The sequence below is a fragment of the Pezoporus flaviventris genome, unplaced genomic scaffold (assembly GCF_033815535.1).
Source record: "Pezoporus flaviventris isolate CSIRO_AGI_PZ_B2104156 unplaced genomic scaffold, CSIRO_AGI_Pfla_v1 ptg000063l, whole genome shotgun sequence".
Lineage (NCBI taxonomy): Eukaryota > Metazoa > Chordata > Aves > Psittaciformes > Psittacidae > Pezoporus > Pezoporus flaviventris.
Genome location: NW_026892611.1, coordinates 1,379,114 through 1,405,588, shown reverse-complemented (window position 1 = coordinate 1,405,588; position 26,475 = coordinate 1,379,114). Strand labels below are relative to the sequence as shown.

The window sequence follows — 26,475 nt, the reverse complement described above, 5'->3', positions numbered from 1 at the left end:
TTCAGAAGAAATGGTGTTTAATTACGGTATACATTAAATTAAATGTCATTCTGAGTATTGGTCTCCAATTCATGATGACTTATTTACAGCAGGGCAACTCCTATCAGTCCCAGCAAGAGTTAGAGTCCCACTGCACTCGACATTGTACAAACACAGAGCAAAAGAGCTTTTCTTGCCCCAAAGAAAGCATCCAGTGCATTTCCTTTTAGCAGTGGTCATCCATCCATGGGCACCTCTTGAAACCACTCTCAGTAGTTGGCACATGCTCAAGAGTTAACAAAAGGTTTGTAAAACTGGGGAGCATTCAATCTGTTTACAAGGGGGAGCAGGGATGGAGGAGCTTGTGTCTCACAGGAGGGGAGATGGTGCCTTTTACAGCTACTGCAGCACTGTGTTTATTGATAAGAGTGGACCAGCAAGGCTCATCATCAAGCTGCTAATGGTGGAAAACAAGCCACCTGTACTGGCCATTACTGGGCAGGAACTGGGCACCTTCTGCGCCCCAAGAAGGGGAGGAAAGGAGTCTCTGGACTGCACTTGAGGAAGACCCCACCAGAATTCCTTGCAGCCCCATTCACCTCTGTAGCAGCAAATGCTACAGGCTCACCTGAAAGCTGCCGATGCTGAACACTTCCCAAATAGCCTGATGTGCTGACCAGGCTGCTGAGCACTTCTGCACCCCATCATTGACCTCAGAGCCCCCAAAGGCAGGAGAGTCCCTTGAGATCTCCACAGTGGCAGTTTTCCCCCTGCAGATGGTCCAGGTCCTGCCTGGGGCTCCGCCCTGTATCTTTCCTTCACCTGGGATGTCACCATGCAGAGGACACACTTCTGCCTGTCCTCCCACAGAGACCAGTGTGGCCTTTGAATTAACTCATTTAACGGAAGAAGAGAAATACAACACCAAAACCACCCTCAGCTCTGACCTTTACAAAAAAAAAACAAAAAAAAGGAGAAAGAGAAGAGATTTGGGAACAATATATACAGATGGCAGAATTGCACTTAATTACAGTAGTTTACATCCATTGGACAAAATTTACTTCTTTTTATATAAATCTCTATGTATAGGAGCGGGGAAGGGTGAGGACGGAGCAGACTGTACCTATATTTACAGTTCAATTGGCTCAGTTCAACAGCACATGCGATTCCTCCTTCCAAACGCCACGTAACAGACCCAAGTCCCTCTCAGTCCGTCGGGTGGAGGAGTATAACTTAAATATTATCCATGTTCCCCCTCTGCCAGTTCCCAGCACAGCTCGTTGCAGTTCCTCGGGAGAGCCAGCGGCCTCGTGGAAGGCAAATACTTCAGGAAAAAATCCCCAAGACACAGCTTGGAAATACTGCACGGAGAGAAGGAGAGGTCCCGGGTGGGCCCCACTGAATCCGGGCCCGTTCCGATGGGGAATCTCGAGCCTCCGGCTCCTTTCCGGGTTGCTGGGCTCCTCGCTGCGGCGCTGGGCTTTGCTCTGGCGACTCCCCGGGCTCGGCACACGGGTCACCTCCGGGATGTTGTGGAAAATAAGATCCCGTTGCTATGTGCGGAAGCAGCGAGGTGTGGAGCATCACCAGGCTTGCAGGGGACACTGCGGAGGAGAGAGCAGCGCAGTGAGAGGCAGGCGGGAGGGGAAGCCATGGCAAAGCGTTTGGGGGCATCGCCTCCTGCATCATCCCCAGACCTCAGTGGTGCCACGGGAGCTCTGCTTGGCCCCGAGGTGGAGCATGCTTTCTAAGCCAGGTATTGCCCCCCTCTCCCCAAACAGTAATAGAATCATAGAATCCCAGACTGGTTTGGGTTGGAAGGGACCTTAAAGCTCCTCCAGCTCCAACCCCTGCCACGGGCAGGGACCCCTTCCACTAGAGCAGCTTGCTCCAAGCCCCTGTGTCCAACCTGGCCTTGAGCACTGCCAGGGATGGGGCAGCCACAGCTTCTCTGGGCACCCTGTGCCAGCGCCTCAGCACCCTCACAGGGAAGAGCTTCTTAAGATCCCATCTCCATCTCTTTTAACCTTTCTGGCAGGTTAAAGCCATTACACTAGATGGGGAAGGATCTGATCCACCACCGCATCCATCCTGTGGCAGCAGCCCCTTCTCCATCCTGCAGGCTGGGCTCCCTACCCAGGGTCCCCCCCAGTGCCCGGTGTGGGGCTGGGAGTGACCTTGCGGGCTGGATCTCACAGCAAACATGGTAAGGTGGAGATAAGGAGACGCCAGGAGCCTCCCATGACATGTCATTAGGGCCGGGCCGTGGCTATCGGGTATTTGCTAACACCATAAAAATGGTGGCTTGGCCTCAAGCGTTGTCAAAGGAACCAGGAGGTATTTGCCCCTTCCAGGTCTAAATAACAACATCTGATAAGTGAACCGCAGCATTGGGCTGCGAGGGGAGAGCTGGGGGGGCAACTCCAACCTCCATCCCCCCCAGCAGGACCGGGAGCATCCCCCCTCCATCCAACATGGAGCTTATGGGGTGCAGGATTGCCACCAGGGAATGCTGGAGGCTTTGCTTTGTGTGGGGAAAGCCTCTCCTCTTGCAAATAGGGGGTTGCTCAAGGAGCAGCAGCACAAGCCCCCAGATTGGGGTTTTATGTGGGCTGTACACCCTCTGGGTTTATCCACGTGCTCCCCGGCAAACTGCACTGGAAAACTGGGGATCCAAGTGACCTTCCCATCCTTTCTGCCCACCTCAGAAGCATCCCATTGCTGCCAGGTATCCTCATGCCTGCCTTTTGCTAAGGCAAAGCATGGAGGAGCCAAGGGATGGCCCCTGTTAGCCCCATTCAGGAACAGAAACCCAAATCACCCAAGGTATTTAGGCATTTGAGCCATTTGGGTGGGGGGGTGAGCAGCACTTATGGGTCCTCGGGCTCCCCCTTAACACTTCATTCACCTCTTGCTAATGAAACCCCTGAGAAAAAGAATCAATATTCAAAGAGGAATTTCTCCAGCTTTAGCTTGAATGGTTGGTAGGAAGAGACCCCAGGGGCTGCGGGGGAACAAGAGCCTGATCCTGCCCCCGGTGCTTGCAGTGCTTGTTCGCCGTGTACAAGGGGGCTAACGGGGTGGGTGCACCCATTTGCTGTAGAATGGACCCATGGGGACCATTCTACAGCAAATTCTTGGGGACCCGACCCCATCTCCCCCCTCCTGAGCCGTGGGACCTCGTCCTGCTTTAACCAAAGTGACGGGGGGGATCAGTGCAGCAGCGGGGATGGCCAGGCGCTATCTCCCTGCCAGGCACATTTCCTGTGTGCCCAGGGCTCCGTGTGGCCAGCCCGGCATCAAAGGCAGCCCCCGTGGTGGGGGAGCTCAGTTAATCAGGGGCAGTTCGGGCTGGGTGAACACCAGATGGGCTGATAAAGCAGCACGGAGGAAATGGTGCTCCCGAGGCCTGACCGCCTCCTGCACACCCATGGTCACCCCGCAGCACTACAAAGCACCGGAGCCCGACCCCAGCCGGAGGCAATGGTGTTCATCGCCTTCCCCAGCACCCCCGCTCCCAGCCTGCCACCCCAGCCCCATCCTTCACCCCTGCACCATCCATCCCCGGCGCTGTCTCGCAGCAATCCCATGCTGTATTTACTCTGTGGTCATTGCAGGCATTTTTACCCTCTGCCCTTGTCAAACCTCCGTAAGGAAGTTTATCTGGATGCAAGTTCAAGGCTCTCTCTTATTTATCTAGTGATCAATAAGGGCCACATATTTCCCACAGTCCCCAGAGGTGGCTTTCAGAAAGGGACCATTGTCTGAGTAAGGCCTCACACACCTGATGCGAGCCAGGATAAGTCCAGCCTCACACCTGCGCTGCCACTGGGATGATGATAAAGGTTTATGGGAAGTCGGGGCGCATCGAAACCTGGCTCTTCCACTCGACTCAAGCAGGGCTGATTCACCCTGGTCACCAAGGCAGCAAAATCTGCTTGGTCCTTATCTTCTCAGCCCAGTTTGTACCCCAGTAGGATGCTCCTACTCTGATGAGGCTGCCCCAGGGATGAGCATGGCCCAGCTGGTACCACTAGACAAGTCCTCACCACCCAGCACAGCTGGTCCATCACCCAAATGCCCATCACCCCATCCGCAAGTAGGGGTTTGTGAAGGGGCTGGGATGGGGTTCTCAGTGCTGGAGGTCTCAACCTCAGCTACACCTTCCTCCAGCCCCAGTTCCAGGGGAGAAACATCCCTGCTCCACCTCTGCACACCCACCCTGTGCACACTCATATCTCCATCTGCAGGGCCATTACCTGCTTACTGGAAGACATATTGGTGAGCGTGCTGATGCTGCTGGTATCCGTCACCACCATCGCTGAGGGGAAGCGGGAAGTGTGGGAATACTGGGGAGGCTCCTGTTTGTGTGTATACACTGCGGAGAGGAGGGAGACAAGCAGCCGTCAGGGAAAAGGGCAGAGCAGCCGAGTGCTGCATTACAGCAGGTCACAGGGATGCTGCACGGTGATGAGCATCGTGGAGACATGGACGAGATACAACAAGGCATGGAAAGCCTCTAAGCCACCTCTCCCTCAGGGAGCAGCTCGCCCTGAGCGGGGACTGCAGGGCTGTGGCTGGACCAGACACTGGAGATCCACAACCCCACTGCAGCAGAGCCCCATGGGGGTGATGGATGAGCCTGAGGGGCAAAGCCAGATCCCTTCAGGGCACAGCAGAGAAGCATTTGCTCTGCAGGGAGCACAAAGCCACCCTTTGTCAAAGCAGGTGATTTAAGAACATGGAAGGGAAAACACATGGAAGTTTGTACAAGGTGCTGAAGGGGAGGCTGCGTCCCACCCACGGGGCAGTAGCAGAGTGATATGGGAGATGTGGTACAGCTGATGGCACAGGGGAAGGAAAGGATGAGGCGGGATGCGGCCATACAGCAGCACCTTGCATCCCACTCACACTGGTACCCAGGAGAGAGGCGGCAGCCAAGGGTGTGAGCAGGAAGAGAACACAGCCCATTCTCCACCTGAGCTCGCCCTCAGTGCCCTCCCCTTGGCAGGGACCACCCGGCCCCTTCCTTACTGTGCGAGTTCTGCAGCTGGGTCACGGTGGCCATGAAGGGCTGCTGGGACATGTGGCTGGGCGACTGCTGCATCAGCGGCTGCTGGTGCGGGCTGTGGAGCTGCTGCGAGAACTGGACGGGCTGCAGAGCTGCCAGGCTGCCGGCCACGCTGTTGATGACGGGAACGCTCTGCGCCTGCGAGGTGTTGAGACCTGGGAGGGAGCAGAACAGGGCTGTGACAGCGAGCGGGCAGGGGGTCCCTCTTCCCACTGGGGGACAGTGGGGTCCGTGGAGAGGAGCACTTACTCTGTGCGATGGCCATAACTCCCGAGAGCGGTGCCATGATGAGGTTCTGGGACTGCTGCGGGTTGTGGTGCGACAAGCTGTGGATGTTGGTCAGGGTGCTCACCGGGGGCAGCCCGCCCCCCGAAACCGAGATCTGCCAAGGAGCCAGCAGGACACACATCAGAGACACAGCTGGGGGCTGCTTCCGTCCTCATCCCGCTTCACTGGGGAGATGGGGGGGAACCTAAACCCCCATCCAAGAGGCGAGCGGTGCCATCCTGCTGCAGCACACAGCTCCCACCACCCCAGGGCACAGAACCCAGCCTGGGTGCACAATCGTGATGTTAATAAATAGCAAAGCAGCAGCGGCGAAGGATTTTGCTGGCACCAGCTTCCAGCTCCAGCAGAGCATGGTGCCAAGACATGGCACATCCTAACCCTTTGCCATTTTGTCCCCCAGGCCCGAGCTCCTGCCCTCGGGGACAGCTGAGGACTCTCAACACTCATTAACTACCCCAGTTAGGGGGGGAAAGTGGGAAATATGAACTCAGAAAGGTAAAGAAAAAAGGCAGAAATCAGGTAAAAAGGGCCCCATGGTGATGATCATAGTGCCCCCTTTTGCAGATGGGCAGGATACTGGTGAGATGAGGCAGGCGAGCTCAGCCAGAGCCAGCTCACAGCATTTCGTGTCAGGGCTTAAGGATCAAACACACAAGGGCCCTTGGAGCGTGCTGAGCAGAATGGAGCTGGTCCCCAGGGCAGACAGGAGGTTAAGAGCCTTATTTCTTTAATTGCTGCCCATTCCCCTAATCCCCCTCCTCAGCCCCCTTGCACTGAGCAGCGCCGCTCCCCGTTCAGAGCCATCCCCGCGGCTCTCGGTGCGACACCTCTGGACACGGTGTCTGTTGTGCACATGTGAGCTGCCATTGAAACAACTCCATCAATAAATTCCAAGGCCTGGGAGTGACTCGTATTTCCTGATCCGGTATTTTCCACTTCCAGAGCCTCCTCAAGGCCAGGTTACAACACACTTGGCTGCACAAGTCAAACAGCTCACGGGGAGCGCACGCTGCTCGCCCGCAGCCCAGCCTCCTTGCACGGGTGTTTAGATCCAAAGCACTGCGCCCACAATCGCCTCTGGAGATGGCACGAGTGGGAAAGACCCTCCAGGCACTGAAGCATTGAGGGAGCCCCTTTGCACTGCCAGGACTAAGGGCAACGCTGGAGCCTGCACCACCAAAGCCTTGTGCAGCCTCAGTGACTCTCCTCCCCGATTGCCTTCAGAGGCAGCAACTTCCTTGCCGGCCCCGGGTTCCATGTGGGGTACCAGAGGCACACATTTACCCACTGGAAACCGCAGCCTACAGCATGTTCTATTAAATCACTTGCAAGCACCAGCTAGCCCTGCTTCAAGATCAGAGATAAGCTGGCAGGGCCGCACGCTGCCGAGGACCCGAGCGGTCCCGGATGGTGCTGTGCAGTGTCCATGAAGTGGGAATACCTCAGCAGGGCTCTTCAGGCTCTCCAGTGCCCACTGCAGTGCTCAAGCTGCTCTTCCCGGTTTAACCCACTCTATTCCCATGCTGCCACGTCCCACGCCGCAGCCCTGGCACCCGGTGCCTGCCGCTGCCGCCTTCAGTCCTGACTCATTTTATGGCTTCAAGGCTCAGGGTTATAGGGCTCAACACACCCTGGAGGAGATATGGGTGCGCTTGGGGTGAAGGGAGAGTGCTGGGAGGGCTGGGACTGTGCTTGGGAAGATCCCCCCCGCTCGGTGGGGATGCTTGGCCTTGCAGGGTCAGCACGTGAGCGGGTGCACAGAGACCCTCGCTAGCCAAAGAGCATGGAAGGAAAGGCAACACTGAATGGGGCCATAGCTGAGGGAGGGACAATGAGGCCCCCCCCAGCCACCCAGCTTTGTAAGGAGGCGGATGTGAAAGCCAAGCCTTTGAAAATGGAAGTGAAAACCCCGGAGGAGCGGGCTTGGCCCCGCCACACAGAGCCATGTTTGACTTTCGCTTTCAGCAGGGAACAATCCTCCTCCCGGAAGAGCAGCGGCTCCACGTGAACCTCCACCAGCCTGCGCCTGCATCTCCCATCCCATCTCATCCCACCCTGGCCCCCTGCACCTCCTCCTTGCCCCACTCCATCGCGCCCTCCTCCAAAGGGCTTTGCACCAGCCAGGCACCCACGGAAAGGAGCAGCCCGAGCGCTTGGGCGCTGAAGCCCAGCCCAACCCTGCATTTACAACCACTTCTCTGCAACGGCATCTGCCCAGCAAAGCCCTTGCTAGAGCCTTGAGCACATGGGGATGGGGAGAAGCAGGAGCTGGGTTAGTGATTCCTCGGGATAAGAAGATCCCTGCTTGCCAGGAACGCACTTCCCCAGCAGGACCCGGGAGGGCTCGGGGACCAACACCTGCAGGAGCGTTTCATCGACACCCGTGTCACTGGCAGCCGAAAACAAACAGCGCTCCTCCCATCCGCCAGGCATGCGATCAATGAACCCGGGAGCGGGGCTCCTTCTCTATGGGAAGCATGGAAAACACACGCACCCCACAATGCGCCATTGTTCGCTATGGGCCGCGTGTGAAAGCCAGGGTTGGGGGGGGGGGGGGAAGCGTGTTTGCTCTGCCCGCTGGGCCCTCTTATCTTATCGGCGCCGCCGCCACGCCAGCCCAGGTGTACTCACCATTTTACCGTCGGGAGAGAGCAAACCGTGGCCCGGGTCCAGGCCGGCCGGGGAGACCTGCGGCAGCACGGCCTGGCTCGTGGGGACCATGGCGCCGCTGCCGTGGTGGCTGATGGTGCCGGAGGGTGCCGCCTCGCCGCTCGCCGCCTGGCCGTACCGGACCCCTGCAAAACACCGCGGCAGGATCGGGGTCACCCCACGGGCAGCACGGGTGGGGCAGTGCCTTGTGCCTCTAAAGGGGAATGGCTCCACCGCTCCCTTGGCTCCTTTGGCACAGGGATGTGCAAGCTCCTAAATGGCACCTTGGAATGGGAAACGGAAGGGATAGCGTGGAGCAACGTGCCTGCTCCTCCTTCGGGTGCTGCTTCCCGGCTTCTCCCCACCTCATCTTCTGAAATGATAGTGAGAGGTTTTATGGAGAGGGATGCTGAGCACCCAACCCAGGCTGCCCACGGGTGTCAATGCCTCAGAAAGGGAGCACAAAATAGGCCAGCAGCCTGGACACTGGTCTGCATCCCTCGTGCTCTCGTTTGCATCCATCATGCCCATTCCACAGCTCTCAGACACCAGCCTGGGGGTCCTGAGCTGCAGGGACCAGCTCTGCATCCTCCAGCTCTTCCCTCCCAGCTCCACACAGCCCATGGCCACCCCAGCTCTGAGCAGCACCACTCTCACTTCTCCCCCAGGCCCTTCCACATCCGATTTCCCTCTTGACAAGTGTATGATTAACAGACTGCTGCAGGAGCACAGAGGGACCAGACACTCACAACCCTCCAAACCAGACCTCAGCCCACCGCCACCAGGAGGGAAATCTGGCTCGAGGACAGCTCTTCCATATCAATCTATTTAATTTGGCTAAGCCCCCCCATGCTGATAAGCGGATCATCAGCCATGTGTCATGGAAAGGCATCCACAGATCACAAATAATTAACCCAGGAAAACCCACGGGAAACAAAAGCGCCTTTTACGAGGCTGCCTTGACGGCTACGGCGAAAAGCCATTTGTTATGGGTTCACTGAACTGCCCTGGGATGGGAGCAGGGGATGGATGCAGGGATGGACAGCCCAGAGCTCTCCTGGGAAGGAAAACCATGGAGGCAAAGTCCACCTTCCCAACCGGCACCAGCAAGAGCATCGTCCACAGGGGCTCCCCAAAATCACCATCGGATGGAGTTGTTCAGCCTGTGGAGGTTTATGGTAGCTTCTCTTCTGTTCCAGCATAGACATCCCCAGGTAAAGGATTGTCCTACTGGGATACTGGGATCTCCTCCTCCCAGAGGCCTGAAGGGAGGATGTGATACAGGCCGGCTCAGCAAAGGATGCTCTAAGAGCCACACTAAATACCTCTGAATCAAGGGAAAGGGAACAATGAGTGGGGTCCAGGAGCTTTCCACGAGCTCCATAAACATCTACCACAGCGCAGGCAGCTCCCTGAGCCCTCCACCACGAATCACAGCAAAGAGCCTCTTTAATGACCCCCGCAGGTCCCCCATCAGCTGGTTAAACACGTCCCGCAGATAGGGATCTCCCGCGATGTCTGGCTCCTGATCATTTCCCAGCAAACCCCTTTTATCCCTGATAATACAAGAATGTCCTCTGGCAGGTGGGTGTTTGCGGGCCCGAGTGGACGTCCCTGCCATGAACAGGGTAAACATTACTCAACCAGGGCACTGTCACACGCATTCTTCCCGGCCTCGTGCAGTGTGCTCCAGCCGCTGCCGCCCCGAGATCCTGCGGCGCTGCTCAAACAATGGCAGGGGAGATAAAACAGAGCCCTTTCTTCTGAGCACGATCTTAAAGATAGACCAGGAGGGCAGGCAGCTCCCATGGGGAAGAAACCCAGGGTTTCTGCTCCATCCTCACTCGAGTTCGAGTTCAGCAAAACCAAAAAGAGTCCTATTTCAACCCAAAATCGTGCCATGTCCAGCTGAGGATGCTCTGCCAGGACACCCAAAGCCAGGAAGTTGTCTTTAAAACATATGAGAGGCTAAAAGCTCTCAAGGACAAGACTTTTATTGTCTGAGGAACAATAAGCAATGCTGAGATTTTCTGATAGTCTGGTGACCGAGGTTTTGGGGCTCCTGATAAACCCACTGAAGACTCCAAGCCCTGATGAAGATTAACTCTGCTGAGGAGTGCGAGGCCAGGCTATGGGGCTGGGGGCAATGGTACCACCTTCCAGCCCCACTGAGGACCCTGCTCTCACCAAGCTTCTGCATCCCCAAAGCCCAGGAACCACTTGTCACGTTAAAAGCCTTCTGCCATCGCCACCTTGCAGAGCTTTAGGAAGCCATCAACTATCCTGGCTTGGGTTTTTCCCATTCCTAGAATGGGAGGGGTGTTGCTGTCCATAGGCCCTCAGGATTGGGTTGGATTTGGGCAAACTAAATAATTAATATTAGGAAACCAGCACGTCGCTGTTGCTATTGTCACTGCTACAACTGAGCTCCCGGATGACTGTGGGGAGCTTCCATCCGAGCTCCCCATCCCCTGGGAACACTGCACATTCCAGCCCAGCCTAGCCTAATGCAGTGACCTGGGCATTAGCCACCTTCAAGCTGTCTTTCCTCCCCATCCCCGTTGCTGGACCCATTTTCCTGCTTTTGGGCTCTATCTGTTCCAACAACCTCCCCTGGCAGCACAACCACCGGGATCCCAACAGCCGGAGTGAACACACAGGGATGGTTCTGGTGTGCACCAGGACGTGAAAGCTTCCTCCTGCAGCAAACAGGGGGCTTTGGGGTCCAGGGTTTAGGAGCAGGGGCTCAGGCGCTGTCAAAGCCCACCATGACCATTCTCCTGTCGCCTTCCTGCACCTCCACAGCTGGAAGCAGCTTCCATGCAAAGAGGTTTCTTCCTCCTCCACCTCTACGGCAGCCCAAGAGAGGAGCCAGGATGGGGATCACTGGGAATGGGCCTGGCCAAGGAGCCTGCCCTTGTTAAAAGCTTCTTGTTTTGGAGCTACAGCCATAACATAAAAGTCTGTTTATGGGACCTGGCTTCATGCAGTCCCTGAGCTGCACAGCCCGTGAACTGTTTTACTGCTTTCCCATGTTTCCAGACGTGGAGTCCGGCTCCCATAGCCTTAACCCTGCATTCCAGCCAACCAGGAATCAGGGGGTCCTGCCCCCATGGCTTTCTACAGCCAGCCCCAGCACCCCCCCCCGGCTTCCAGGGATGGCAAAACCATTCCCCTGATGCAGCTTTCGGGATGGGGTTGTGAAAGTAGCATGGAAACCTCAACCTGGCATTCTGGTACCTTTGCTGTTTTCATCTCCACTTGTGCCATTTTCTGGGCACACCCCAACCTTGTGTCTTTGGGAGGCAGAAGCAATGAAGCCTCTTGGTTCTCCTCTATGTCCCATTGATACCATTAAATTGCACTTTAAAGAAGAAAAATCACTGCACTTCTAAACCACTCCCGTGCCACCACCATCGCGCAGCACATCCCAACCTCCTCCCGCAGCTCCTGCTGCACTTTTGCCCTGGAGCTTTGCAAACATCCTGTAAATCACCAGCGATGCCCAACCCCAAAACAGAGCCGGCCACGCTGCACACCCAGCCATGGATAACTCGGGGGCAGGGATTCAGCCCGATCCACAGGGATGCAGCCGGCATGATCGGGAGCCCGGCAGTGGGGTGGAAAAGGCAAAGTGTGACTTTAGGGGTGAAGCAGGACTCAGCAATGCTGCACCCACTGACACCGTGGAAGCAGCCGGGTTGGTGATGGCACCTTTTCACCCTCCCAAAGCCAGCTCTGATTTTTGGGCTGCCACTCAAATTGTCCCTAAAGTGTTAATCTTGCTATGTTACAGAGGTGCATAGTTTATATCCATTATAAACCTGTTTATGGGGACTGGACCCTCCCATTGCGCTGCTGTCATAAAGTCCTAATTACCCCCCATAAAAGAGGGAAAAGCTCCTAACAGCGCCCTGTACCCACCGAGCCCCACAGTGCACCCAACAGTAAAACATTACAACCGCTGGCACTGGGTCTGCAATCAGAACCAGCACCTACCCCGGGGCAACAACGTGTAGGATCCAGGTAGAAACCAAAGCACCTTTGGACCGAGGGTTTATTGATGGGCTCTTCTTTAAGGGAAGGTTAAAACCCTTAAAGTGGGTTTAGGAAGGATCTCGGGGGTGGTGCTGAGTTATCTTTATGTTTGTTATCTCCGTGGATAGAGATATCTAAACATATACAAGTAATGTGAGTATATAGGTGTGTAAGTTACAGAAGTATATAAGTAATATATATATATGCTTTTTATCTCCATCTACAGAGATATCTAAAAATATATAAGTAATGTGACTATATAGGTATAGAAGTAATAGAAATATATAAGTAATACATATATGCTTTTTATCTCCATCTACAGAGATATCTAAAAATATATACGTAATGTACATTTATATAAATATATGTTTTTTATCTCCATCTATAGGGATACCTAAAAATACATAAGTAATGTACATTCATATATAGAAATGTTTTCTTATCTCCTTCTATAGGCATCTAAAAATATATCAGTAACGTACATTTATATATATGGGTTTTATCTCCATCTACAGAGATATCTAAAAATATGTAAGCAAGGTACATTCATATATATGTTTGCTCTCCATCTATAGGGGTAGCTAAAAGTCTAGAAGTACTGTACATTCATACATATAAATACATATATAAGTGCGCACTCTGATACTGCTCTACTACTCTGATATTTGCAGGGCAGGAACGGACGGATGGATGCATGGATGGATGCATGGATGCATGGACACCCCAACCACCGGGATGGGCTGGAGGCGATGCTGTGACCCCCGGCCATGGGGACAGGGCTCTGCGGGCTCCGCCGGGCGCCGCCGTCCCTTTGTATGCAGGGGGAGGCGGGGGGCTGCGGGCGGGCGGTGCCTCCCCTAATCTCATCAATGCACCGATTGTCCTCGGGGCTCTTGAAGATAAAGATGGCATAAGCCAGAGTCTACGGCATGGCACCGAGATAAAGCCCCGAGTGACCTTCAAATCAAACAGGGAACCAAGATCGCTGATAATAGCCCACAGTAAGGGAAAAGTCCAGAGTCTGAGAGAAGCCTCCGAGATAGACCGGCTTTAAGTATTTACCTCCAAACAGTTAACTACAGCTTGAGGCTTGACAGATGGGTCCCCAAGAAGAGGCCAGGAGGATGTTTGACTTTTACAGCCCTTATCCCTGCCCGGCTGTCATTACACCCCCCCTTTTGCAAGACCCCATTGATGTCCTGAGGAGCAGCCGAGCCCCCTTTGTCTGCGGGCACGGGAGCGATTGTGCAGCTGCCCCATGCCACCAGCCCCATCGTTTCCTGCTGGGGGATGTCCTGGGGGGGGGACAGGGCTGTGCAGGGCAGGACTCGGGCAGCATCCCTGCGCCGTCATTAAGCTGTTAAGGCATTGAGAGCCCCAGACGCCGCCGCAGCGGTGCAAGGGCAGTTCAAATCCCAGCATGGCCAGCCCGGGATGGGGTCAGCCAGGCAGCACTGCCCCACATCCCATCGAGGCGTCGCATCTTAAACACGGGTTTGGAGCCGGTTTTGGGAGCTGCAAGCCGGCCGGACCCAGCTTGGTCGAGGTGAGCCTGAATCAATCACGGCTGAGCTCCATCCCAAACCAGTCCTAAAACCCCACCTCGCAGTGCCCATCTCCTCCTCCTCGGCAAGGCTGATGGATATGAGCACCATCCGCTGAGAAATTCCTGCAGCCAAGCCCTCCTGACCCCTCCAGAGGGGCCCTTCATGAACCATCACCGCAACCATCACTCCTGCCCTGCTCAAAAGCCCCTCCGAATGGGCTGTCATCGGCCCTATAGCCGGGACCGGCTCCTGCTGGCACTGCTCCGACGGGAAAATAAAGGTCGGGGCTTAAGGGCCCTCCAGCCCCAAGATAAATGCCCGCAGTTACAGTAATTGCCATCCCCTAATAGAAGCAAACAAAGGCTCTCGGGGGTGCTGCATGCGTGCTGGCAGGCCGGGGGCACATCAAAGGCGCTGGGGTTCGTTCAAAGCCCGGTTTAATTGTCAATTAAGCATGCACAGGGATGAGCCATGACAATGCGGGGCTGCATGCTGGTGGGGCATTGTGGAGCCCCGCCGGCCGACACTGAAAACAGCTGATTCTGCTGACAATGTGCTTGTAGGGCACCTTGTAAGCAATCAGCCGGTGACAGGAGGGCAAACGTCCTCCCTGTCCCCGCCATTGTGCGGGGGCATTCCTGGGGCAGGGTCACACCGTGGTCACCGCGGGCCGGCCCTAAGGGAGAGTGGTACCCGGGAGTGGGATGGATGCTGCCTGTCTCTCTGCGGGAGAGCGGTTGGATGCTGCTGCATCCCCCCCCGCCCTGCCCCGGGTACCACCTTTGGGTTGTCCTCACTTGCTACCACCCAGGGGCTGGTGTCCATGGCCTGGCACCGTCCCCAGCTCAGCCTCCTCTCCATGAGCACCTTGCCCTTCCCGCAGGGACTCTCCATGCACGGGTTTCATTTAATTTGCCTTTGTAACGAGCTGGGGGTGCCTAACGAGGCAGGCAGGGTCATTTCCAAGCAGTTTAACCTCCCTGGCCATGCTGTGCCAAGAGGTGATTGAGATGCAGCCCCTCTGCTGACCCCCCATCACTGAGTGCCTGCTCCTGCACACCAGGACCCGGTGCATTGGCTGCGGAGGGCAGGAGGGGGACAATGGGGATTGTTCTCCCAACAATGCCTCTCTCCTCCCCGGTGCTGTTATCTCCTGCTTAAATCCCCCCGGAGCTTTCGGCAGGGCTGCTCTCCCAGCCGCCTCCTCACTGAGCACAACGGGGCTGGACTGTGATGGGGAGAGGTGGAGGTTGAGCCCGGCACCCCTGAGCAGCTTCCTTCATCCACCTCCCTCCGCGCTGGCATGGGGATGGTGCAGCACCACGCACCCAGCCTGGGCTAGCTCCAGCCCAGGACACACTGCTTCATCTTATGGGCTTTGCGGCATTGCCTGTGCACCCCTGCCTTCAAAACCAGTGCTCACCAGTGGGCTGCATCCCAAGTCCCCAGCAGTGATGCATCAGGCACAGAGCAGCTCATCTCCCTGCCCCAAAGAGCCCACACAGGGACGCCAGTGAATTAAACCAACCAAGCAAATGCCAATTAATCCTAGACAGGATGGAAACCCAGCCCCAAAACATGGGGCCGTAACACTGCAGTGACACCACTTGCTCCTCACCGCACCACCATCACTTGAGGCTGCACCAGGGACCAGGGTACCCATCTTCAAGACTACCCATGCACGTCCTAAGGGCTCAGCACCCCTATCTCCAGCAGGAACAGGACCCAGCGCCGCATTTGCTCCACCACCACCACCCGAGCATCCTTGCTGAGGGCTTACCTGTCATTTTGCTGGGCGGCGAGGCGCTGGGCTGGTTGTGGTGCGGGGAGCCGTGGGACAGCAGCAGGTTCATGCTGTGCGGGGCGGGCTGGCCCGAGCTGTAGGCATCCATGGCCAGCTTCTGCCGGAAAGCTTCCTCCTTCCGCCGGTTGGCAAACCAGTTGTAGACCCGCACCTCTGTCACCAGGTTGGAGCCGAGCCCGTGCGCCTTGGACGGGGACACCCCCCGCTGCAGACACTCGGCCCTGCGCGTGCAAGGGGACACGTTGGAACAAGGGTGCTGCTGGAGGGGGGCTCCCACAGCACCGCCAGGCAGACTTGGGGGGGGTTAAACCCTTCCTAGGAGCCTGCCTCCTCTTTCCAACTATATCCATGCTGTAAAAGCCACCCCCTCTCCTTCTGGTATTGCTGTGATGTTTCAGCATCCCTCAGGCATCCCTGCAGCATCCCTTGGGCATCCTGCAGCATTCCCTCAGGCATCCCTGCAGCATCCCTCGGGCATCCCTGCAGCATCCCTCGGGCATCCCTCCAGCATCCTCCTGGCATCACTGCAGCATCCCCAGGGCATCAGCCAGCATCTCCAGGGCATCTCTGCAGCATCCCTGCAACATCCCTACCCCAACATGGAGCTCACCAAGCCCCGAACATCACCCATATGGGGAAAACGAGGCAGAAAGAAGCCAGGAAGCTCAGCAAAGCTGTGCCACGAGCCAGCGGCCGGAAGCCTGGAATCGCATGGAGTTTTTGGGAGAAAGGCTGCGGGATGGGCAGCGTGGGGCAGCCTTTACCTGTTGCACTCCTCCACCAGCGCCTCGCGCTCCTCCTTGCTGGGGTTCTTTTGGCGGTCGTAGGCTTGGTACAAGATTTGCTGGGAGGCCGGCCCCCACTTGAACCGGTTGCGGCGCATCTTCTTGCTGGGGGTTTCGGAGCAGGCGTCGTCGAGCTGGGCAGCCCCCTGGTTCTGCTGATTGAACTCTGGAAAGAGAAACAGCAGCTGATCCTGACTGCTTTTGTCTGTCCTATTTCCACAACCCTGGACTGCCTGGTTGAACTCTGAAAGAGAAAGGAGCAGACGTGAGCCGGCCTGTAGCCGCCGCAGTGGTGCGTGTGTCCCCGTGTCCCCTCCTGCAGCACCCCAAAACCCACAACCCCAGCGCATCTTGGTGCCCCCAACACCCACCCCAAGGAAAGGACCTGCTCTGCGCCCTGCCAGGGCGGATATTGCCACCCCTGCGGGATGGTGTTCAATGGGGAGGCACGTGCAGCACATGCATATTCATGGGCAAGGTCCTCGCCGGGGGTGAATGGGTTTGGGGGAGATTTGTGTGAGCAAGGAGCCAGGCAGGGTGGCTGCAAAGCCCCCCTGGGATGGTGCCTTGCTCTGCTTGCACAGAGCCCCCATCCAGCTCCCGCTCCCATTCCAGTGCAGTGGGACACCAGCCCCATGCCCGGGGCAGCAGCGCTAGAGGTGACCTTCCCCAGCCGCCCGCCCTGGACCCGGCGCTTGTCACCGTGGCAGTAAAGGGAGATTAATGGGAGGGTTTTATTATTCCCAGATTTGCAGGGGAATTCTCCCTCTTTTTTAATGGCTTTTCCCCCCGTGACAAGGGGGGAAGCGCAGGGCAAGGCTGGAGCAGGCTCTGTTTGCTCTAAGGCTTCAAGGTGTGTTTTCAAAGCATGGGTGCTAAACCCTTCTCTGAGCTTCCCGTCCGATGGAGATCACATCCTTTCGGAGGACGGAGGAGTGGCAGTGCCCTGAACTGCAGCTCAGCCAAAAACGGGGCTAATTTGGCCCATACAAGAGAGGTGCACAACAGCCTGGGCACTTGGTCTTAGTTTAGATAGCACAGAGCCCCAGGACCGTGCTGCAGACAGGAGCCCTTCACAGGCTTTTCCTCTTTTCTCTCTACTTTTTTTGCAAGTAGTTGCAGAAAGTGAAGGGCCTCAGGGAATGGAAGGGAAAAGGGGGCAGAGGTGGGAAAGGCATCAAATTGTGTGTAACCATCCATTGCTTTCCCAGCTCTAACAAATATATGGAAACCCAAACCGTGCTCCTGTGATCAGGAGGCGCTTTTGAGCAGTTTTCCTATGCCTTAAATGCATTTTGCTTGTAAAGCTCTATTGGGACGGATGCTGTGCAGCTTGGGTCAGGCACGGAAGCAGGCATGGATGCACCCACTGGCAGGACCGGGATGCGGGACCCCCTTATCCCTGTTATCCCCGATGGCGAGCGCTGGCACGGGTACTTACGCCGGAGGATCTCCCGCTGCTTGCGGACGTACCACGTGTAGAGAGCGGCTCTCTTCTGCGTCTTCATGGGGGTGCCCTTGTTGAGGTGCTGCGAGAGGTGGGACTGGTTGAGGCCGGTGACGTCCACCACCTCCCGCTGCGGGATGTTGTGCTGCTGCATGTACCCCTTGATCATCTTCGCCGCCCGCCACGGGTCCTCGCTGCGGGGAGGGAGAACAAGGGTTAACCAGTCCTGATGGGGGAAAAGCTCCCGGTTTTCTCTTCTTCCCATAATGGAAACCCATTATTATTATTATTATCATTATCACTATTAATATTATTATTATTATTCCTAAACCTGTTTCAGAAGGGCACAAGAACCCTGGGGCATTTGCCTTTCCCCGATGGCCATCCCAGAGCCCCCAAAACAGCCCCATCCTGCCCCAAGAAGGCAGGAGCTGGTGGGACAGGGGATCACAGGGTGCCAAGGCCACCCCGGGGCTGCCCACCAGGGTGCTCACCCAAGGAGGGAGAATAAAGGGGATCCCTGTGGCTCGTCAAGGTCACGTTAACACCCAGATCCTTCAAGGAGGAACGCAGCCCACCCGGTAATCTCTGCCATTACTGCACTCACTACAATTCCTCCCTTTGAAGATGCGCACACACAAATACCTGTATGGATTTGGGACACCCATACTGGGAATCTCTCTGAAGAAAGAGAAACCTCCCATGTGGAGCTGCTGGGATGGTTTTCCTGCCCCGGCTGCAGTACCCGCACCCTGCCCCATGCCCTTGGGCTTGCTGCCGGCTACCGAGGACTCCGCACAGCCACCAAACCCCACTCACTGTGCTTGCTGCTTCATCCCACAGGGATAAATCCCTAAAACCCAATAGTCATTGAAAAGAGACCCTAATTCCATGCTCCCACAACAGCGCACAGAGGCCATAAGCAAGAGGCGGAGAAGTGAAGGTCAAAGCAGGCACACAAACCCAAGCAAGCCCCGGAATGGAAAACCAAACCCAAACCTCTCAATAATGTTAGGTCATTCTTGACTATTTTTAAACACTCGAATTCTGTTCCTGCAGGCTTCAGGTGGAAAATGGCTCTTTCCTAAACCCGCGTTACTTTGGTGTCCTTGGAGGAGCTGCCGCTAACCGGGAACTAAGGAACAAACACAACTACAGCCACAAATCAAACGCCGTCTGCCTTCCTTAGCCCTAAGGAACGCACAAGGCGACGGCAGAGGAACAGACCAGCACCTCCTCTGTACCCCAGAGCCCCAGGTTTATTCTGCACTAGAAGGAAGTGCTTTAACACCGACAAACCCAGTGCGGAGCCCGAGCCTGGTCACAGTCCTGCACTCAAATAATGCTGCACTTGGAGCAACCGCCCGGCTGCTTTCCCACCTCGTTCCTTGGTTTGGATCCTTCGACTTGTCAAGGAGGAGAAAAACAACCCAAGAAATGGATTCCTTACTGTTTGTCCTGAACGCAGCGCGAAAACAAAGCTGGTTGGATCCAAAGCAAAAGCACCCGGCCATGGCCAACGCGCTGATGGTGGCAGCGGCTTTGTCCCTCTCGGGAAGGACAGCACGGAGCCTTCCTAGGGACATCATTCCTGTGCCCAGTCCTGCATCCTCCGCGCAGGAGGACCCCACTGTGAACACGGTGATGGTCACACGGAGCTGGATGCGGACCCGGGCACACACTGACTCCGGTTCTCCCAGTAGCCGGGACCCTGGGCTGGGATGAGCACGGTGCAAACAGCAACGCCTGTTCCTGCCCCGAACCCACCGAGGTTTTGGGGCTCTCGGGTCCTTGTGCTGCCCCAGGAGAAGGTGGGAGCCAACAAGAAGGGAGCAAAGAACAGGTCCTTGTCCTGCAGCGCTCCTTCCCAACGGAGCCAGGCAGAGCCCACAGCCACCCTGCCTGAGCTAAGGGGCTCACAGGGACTTGTGCCACGAGCCCTGCATGTCACCCAAGTGATCCTCCTAATTACTGATTAATAATAAGCTAATGGAACGGAGCTCATTATCATTCCTAATAGCTGTTTGGTTCACAAATAAACCAAGGGCATCACTTGCCCAAAGTTAAGGGTTAGCCAGCACCAGAGTTCACAATTCGGGCTGCTTTCAGAACAACGTGATTTCTGAATTTCCATGGAATTTGGCAGCATTTTGGCTGGAAAAAAAATAGGTGAGAATTAGGGGAAAAAATCCCCGCGTTTCCCTCCATTTTGTTATTTTCAGGAGGGTTTCAGCCTGTTTCACACTTCCACTTTCAAAACAATTCCTCGGCCCTGCCTTTCTGAGCAGGGATTTCTCTTTACAGATCAACTTGACCGCATTCAAAAGGGTTAAACAACCTGAAACCAAACCCAAACATTTTGTTTCATGTTAAACAAAATGTTTGGACTTGACCCAAAATGAAATGTTTCAGTGTTTATTTCACCTCTCCCCCCCCCCCCCCCCCCGCTTTTCTTTTCTGCTTAACCTAAAAAACAAGAGAGGAAAAAGCTTTCGCTTCAATGCAAGCCCTTTGGCTTTTTGTTCTGTCACCAAAATGAAACAAAACCACATTAATTGCCCGATCTTCTTTACGTGCAAAATAACCCACCCAAGCCAGGAGTGCTTTGTAACACTGGAGAACCAGTTCATGGCCCTCGCCGCAAGGTTCTTCACCACCAAAACCAAGGAAAAGGGGTTTTCTTCATGCACAAAATTAACCTCAGCGAAGCCCAGCCGCCAACACTGATGAAGAAAAGGGCATTTCCCATCCCAGCTCCATAGGAAGCCTCTTGTCCCTCTCCCCAGGGACTCCAAGACCTGCTCACCCCCTTTGTCAGCCTTGCAAACAGGTAAAAACGCTCCATATCCTTGGGAGAAATATGCCAAGAATTTACACAGATGGATCATAAACCTGGCTCCCTCAGAAATTACCTCCCGAATCTCATCTCCCCTGCGCATGGGGAGCCAGCGAGGGGACATGTGCCATGTCCACCCTTCCCTGTGCATATCGGGGTGGCTTTGGGGCATCTCCAGCCGGGTCCCCAAGGGTGTGTAGCTTTCCCTTGGACGCCAGGCCCATGGGATCTGCTGGGATCTGTGAGCTCTGGAAGGTGGGATTGGGCAGGGATATGGAGCCATGGGGCATCGCGCCCCAGCGCTGGGCTCTCCATGCCGCCGGTACCCCCATGGCCAGGCTCCATGAGGAAGCACAGTGCCAGTGTGGGACCAGCCCGCCCGTGTGTGGCACTCACCCTCTGCCACCCTGATGTGGTTTAAGCCCAGCCCGTAACACAGAAGCATCCCTTGAAGCCATGAAGGGGTCCAAGGGAATGCGCTGCTTGCTGAGGGGCTGTGGCTGGGGTGAACCACTTGGGACCACTGCACTGGGATGGGCAGCTCCAGCCCATGCCACGGCGGGCAGTGAGGCCAGCACCACGTTCCCAAAGGAGCTGCGGGTTGAGCACCCCAGGGACGTGGGAGTAGCCCGAGACGGAGCCATCCCTGGGGAGCGGGAGCAGAGGGGGTTTATTCCCCATGCGTAGCTGCAATAAATGGATCCCAACTCCCCTATCCAGCTCCCTCTCCAAGTACAAAGGCCTCTCTTAGAGCAAACACGAGCTCTTTGCAAAGGCTCCTCAGGGACATGTGCCTGCTCTTGTTTGCACCAAAGGCAAACTTTGCACAGAACACCTGTGGGAGCACAGGGACCCCGGGGCTGAGCCCGCTCTGCACCCTACGGACATCCCGGGATGGATGCGGCCAGCAACAAGTGGGGGACTGGGGCCAGGCAGCAGCACCCAGAGGTGCAGGGCACGGTGCTGCGCAGGAGGGGTGGGATCCCAATGGAAACGGCCTGCAGTGATTCCCCCCTCGCATGGAGCCGGGTCCCAGCCGAGCCCTTTGGCTGGAACGGGCGCCGCTGCCAAACCCTGCTCCCAAAAGGCACCGCCTGCCCCCGGGGCAGGCCTGGGGCACGACCACGGCGGTGTCCCCATCAGTGCCGAGACACCGGGGCTGTTGGGGGGCAAGAGCCGGGGCTGCCCTAGGCAATGTGGGCTGGGAGCGGGTGCAGGAGGCACCGGCGGTGCCCCGATACAGGTATAAAACCTGACAGCAAGGCGGGGGACGGACCCAAAGGTGCCGCGGGCGCACTCAGGGGTGTCCCGCGGGGCTCCCACCCTCCTACACCGGCCCCAACTGCGCTTCGGAACGGAGCCGACGCCGTCCGCGCCCCGACCGGCCCGGGGCAGACGCTGCCCGCAGAGCCCGGGGCAGCTCCTCCGCTCCCCGACGGCGGCCCCGCTCCCGGCGGCTCGGCACGGCCGGGACCGGAGCGGAGCAGCATCGCCGGGACGGGCAGGAGCGCAGCCCGCGGGGGTTTCCTCCTTCCGCCCTCCCGGGCCGCTTTACAACCTCGGCAATGAATAACCCGCGGCTGCTCTCGCCCTCATCGCGGCCCTTTGTGTATCTTCTGTTGATGATTTATAGAAATAAATTAATAGCACCGCGCTCCACGTGTCGCAGTTTATGTTTGCAGCTCCCGACGCGGACAAACGGAGCCGGCGGCCGCTCCGAGCCTCCGCGGCCGCTGCGCCCGGGCTGGCAGCTCCCCGACGGGGCGGGAGGACGCGGCCAGAGAGCCCCGGGCCCTCTCCCTGCCCACTCCTCTCCAAGCACAGCCCCGCCGGGCCACGGCGCACCGGGACCCGTCCCCGGGTAGGGCGCACCGGGCAAGACCCCCGTGCGGGGTGCCTGCAACCTGTTGGGTCTGCGGGACCGAGCGGCTGCGAGCGGAGCTTGAGTGCGCCCCGTCCCGTCCCGTCCCCGTCGGTACCTGATCATCCTGTCCACCTCTGCGCGCTGCTCCACGGCCTCCTCCGTGTTGAGCGCCTGCAGCTCCCGCAGGATCTGCGGCGTGTCGAAGTCGTCGCCGTCCTCCGAGCCCTCATCGCCGGAGAGCTTGCCCTTGCCGTGCCCGTTGGCCAGCGGCGCGAAGGCGGCCTTGCCGTCGGGCGGCCCTCCGGGGGACAGCGGCAGGCTCTCCAGCTTGACGCCGAAGCCGGCGGCGGGCACCATGTCCTCCAGGGCGCGGATCAAGCCCTCCTTGGTGGCTCCGGAGCTGAGCAGGGCTCCCAGCAGCTCCCGTTGCAGGGCGCTCAGCTGGGACACCATCCTCCCGGGCGCCCGCGGCGCGCCCCGCCGCTCGCCTCCCGCCTCCCTCCGCCGCTGCCGCGCCGCTCCGCCCCGGCCGGCCGGGCTGCTGCGGGGCGCGGGCCGCCCTTTACCAAGGCATGACGGCCATCATGAGGCAATATACCTTATGCAAATCAGCGCCCCCGCCCCGGCCCGGCCCTTAGCTCCTGCTCTTGGGGCGGACTTTGCCCGCTGCCGACGGGAGGCCCCGGAGGAGCGGCGGGGGCACAACGGGACGGCAGCGGGGACCCCAGCGCTGCAGCCCCGGCTGCCGTCGGGGGGGGGGGGGGGGGGGTGCTCGGTGAGCGCCTACCGGACCGCAGCGCCGGGATGGGGATGGGGATGGGATGGGCAAAGCCCGTCCTGCGCCGCTCCTGAGCTCAAGGCCGGGGCCGTTGAGCTGCGCCCTGCACTGAAACGGGACCAAGCTGAGAAACCCCAACCCCGGCACCCCCCCAGCAGGGTCCTGCTGGCCAAGCCCTGGCACAGAGCGGGTACAGGCCCCGGGAGAACCCCCCGATGGGGGTCTTGGCACCCACTGCAGGGCAGTTTTGGGCCAGGCTCAGCACAGGTTCACCAGGAGCTGGATGTGCACAGCACAGAGGGACCCTCAGCAAGGCAGGCACAGGGGTGCTCAGGGGACACGGAGTCCCCGTTGAACCTTGGCAGCCACCAGGGGCGGGAGCAAGGAGCAGGTCTGGAGGTGGGCAGAAGAGAGCCAAGCCAGGCCCTGGGATCTGAACAAAACCCTTGTGACTGCACCGAGTCCCAAAGATCAACACATTCACTTCCATCAAAGCAGGGACGGACCCAGGAGCCACCAGCACAAACAGAGCACACACACAGGGACCTGCAGGGGAAGGCAGGGCCAATGCCCGAAACCTCTGGTCATGACCCCTCCCAAAGCACTTTCGGTTTGCAGCCCAGTTCCCTGCTGCTTTTGGCTGGTACCTGCCCATTCTCTTTACACCCTGCACTTCCAGGCTGGATTCAGACTTTCACAGGGTACCTACAGCTGAACACACACTGCAGCGGGATGAAACCATCCCTGCAGTGCAGGAGCAGCCCAGGGCAGGGATGGGAGCACTGTCAAATCCCCCTTCCCCTTGGGAGACAGAGCCACAGCCGATGGGAGGGCTGTGGGTCAAGGGCATCCCAAAGGGAGCGGGTTTGTGGATGAGCACGCGATGGCTGTGCAGGGTTTGATGGGCACACATAGACTGAGCACAACCTATAGAAGAGAGGACCAAACCCCCCCCAAAAACCTCCTGGACCCCAGACTGGACGTGCATCATCCCCAGCTCTGCTCCCACGTGCCCAGGGCTGCATTACCAGAGGGGTGCTCTCCTCCTTTACACCACAATGGGTCTCTGATCACCCCAAAGAGAGCCCAAACCTCGGGGACGGGGGCCATACAGAGCCACCACCGCCCCTGAGCACCAACCCACTGCGATCAGGACTTGGGGTTACACCCTCTGTGCCCCCCACCACTGCTCCAGTCACGGCGCTGAGTGCCCAGACCCCCCCATCACGGTCTGTGCCTGCCCTCGGGTACCCCCCACCCTGGGAACAGCCTGGCTCTTGCTCTGGGAAGGTCCCGTCTCCCTTTCAAGTGGTCTGGTGAGCTTTGACTTGGTCTTTGCACAGGCTTCATGGCATCGCATGGTAATGATGTTCTGTCACGGTGGGTGACCCGGACCTTGCCCTGTTTCCACACATTCGGAGCCACCTGGCTAATGAAGTGGGTATCGTTTTCTGGTCCATCTCTCACCCCACTGCTCTTCCCCCTTCCTCCACACCCAGCTCCTCGCAGCGGTGTCAGAGCCTCGCTGGGACCGGCCCTTTCCCATCGCTGGCGGGCACAGCTCATTAACTCCATGGGGCTGGGAGCACACGGGTTCCCAGCCAGGGGAAGGCATCAGCAGGAGGGGACGGTGCTGGGAATGCAGGCGAGGGTTTGGGAAGCTGAGCACGCTCTGCTCTGTCCCACAGGACTCCAAACCCAGTCTGCAGCCAGCCCATGGGCTCATGAGCCTGGTGCTGGTCACCAGCTCCCGTGGTTGGAGGTGGCCTCGCCTCCCGCTCCCCATCGCTCGCAGCGTCAGAGAGGCACCAAATGGAACCATTAGTGCTGGAAGATCCCCCAGTCCCAGCCCTGTGCCAAAGCAGAGCCACCCAAAACAGGTCACACAGGAACACTTCCAGGTGGGTTTCAACGTCTAGGGAGAAGCCCATCCCCTCCCGACCACCACAAGGGAATAACCATCCTAATGCAACCGGTACGGCCCAGCAATCCCTCCCTGCAGCCACAACCGCCTCCATCACCCACGGAGGGTCCAGCATCACTCGCCCCACGCACGGGCAGCAGAACCCACGCTGGCACAACGGGGAAGGGGAAGCCCCGGGGCGCCGTGCCCATGGCATCGCCGCGGCCCCATCGCGGCGGCGCGGGCCTCAATCCACGCCAGGGGATTTCTGCCCTTGTGCCTCATTCCTTCCCCTGAGCTCCATTTGCCGCCTGAGCGCGCGCAGACTTCACCGCCCCTGACCCCGCGGGCAGTGGGCAAGAGCGTTCCCACCGAAGCCGGGCCATTAAATCCCCTCGCTGGCATTCCCGGTCTCCGCGGCCCCCACTCCCTCGCGGGGCGGTTGTCGCATTCCCGGCTGCCCGCGCCTCCCCCCCGGGGCTGACGTCATGTTTGGAAGCCTGCTCCCATCCCCACCTTTATTAAATATGACCCCGGGATGATCCCGCCGGGCCAAGGGAAGCTGCGGTTGCGGCAGGGATCAGACAGGAGAGGCAGAGCTGCCCGCCCCGCGCTCCCACCCCTTGCGCCCCGGGGACCCCGAGGTTTGCAGCCTCCCGACGCTGCAGGGACGACGGCACCGATCCCACTCTCACTCCGGTTCGGGATGGAGTTGCCCTCGCTCCTACCCTCCCGCCCCAGGGATGATGGAGCTGTGGGTCTCGCCCTGCAGAGGTTTCAGGATGGGGGATCCATTGCAGGGGATCGGTGCCCAATGTTCTCATCCTCCTGGGCATCCACCCAGCGCAGAGACCCCATCGGCACCAAAACTCCATCACCAGCCGCGCTGCGTGACCTGCTCTGGGAAGGGATGCGCCCGAGGGCTCACAGAGCGAGGCAGGGATGTAGAAATGAGTCCTCCTCCTCCACATGCCCCTGTCTCTGAGCACAGTCTCAGCCTGGGCTGCCCTGGGGAAAAGATGCTCCCAGGCTCTCAGTACCAAGCTCTTCCCTGTGAGGGTGCTGAGGCGCTGGCACAGGGTGCCCAGAGAAGCTGTGGCTGCCCCATCCCTGGCAGTGTTCAAGGCCAGGTTGGACACAGGGGCTTGGAGCAAGCTGCTCCAGTGGAAGGGGTCCCTGCCTGTGGCAGGGGTTGGAGCTGGAGGAGTTTTAAGGCCCCTTCCAACCCAAACCAGGCTGGGATTCCATGGATTCCTCCCTGCCTGGTTCCCACCATGGCCTTGCTCACCCATCACAAGCACCAACCCTTCAGCACTGGAAGGGACACAACAGGGAGCCCCCGTCCCCACAGTGCCCCTCCAACCACAGCACCCACACTGGGACCCCATCACCGTGGTGCCATCCCCCAGCGCCAGGCGGGTCCTGCGCGGCACCAGACAGGGGGCGAGGAGGCAGGAGCCGGGGATGGCACCGGGGGACAGGAGCC

At 58.1% G+C, this 26,475-nt stretch overlaps 1 protein-coding gene across 2 annotated transcripts; it reads right to left on the bottom strand.

Annotated features, from left to right (window-relative positions):
• On the bottom strand, nucleotides 1-22,887 carry HNF1B (HNF1 homeobox B). Of its 2 annotated transcripts, none has more exons than XM_061469979.1 (9): nucleotides 22,424-22,887; nucleotides 17,603-17,802; nucleotides 16,141-16,405; nucleotides 15,353-15,597; nucleotides 7,970-8,133; nucleotides 5,300-5,432; nucleotides 5,014-5,205; nucleotides 4,239-4,357; nucleotides 1-1,583 (listed from the first exon to the last, which is right to left on the bottom strand). In XM_061469979.1, the coding sequence occupies exons 1-9, from the start codon at nucleotides 22,759-22,761 to the stop codon at nucleotides 1,563-1,565; spliced, it is 1,677 nt and encodes a 558-aa protein (XP_061325963.1). In that variant the 5' UTR covers nucleotides 22,762-22,887; the 3' UTR covers nucleotides 1-1,562. The 2 variants fall into 2 exon arrangements, with proteins under 2 accessions (XP_061325963.1, XP_061325964.1); XM_061469980.1 differs by having other exon boundaries at nucleotides 16,141-16,327; nucleotides 22,424-22,885.
• Between the last annotated feature and the right edge of the window lie 3,588 nt (nucleotides 22,888-26,475).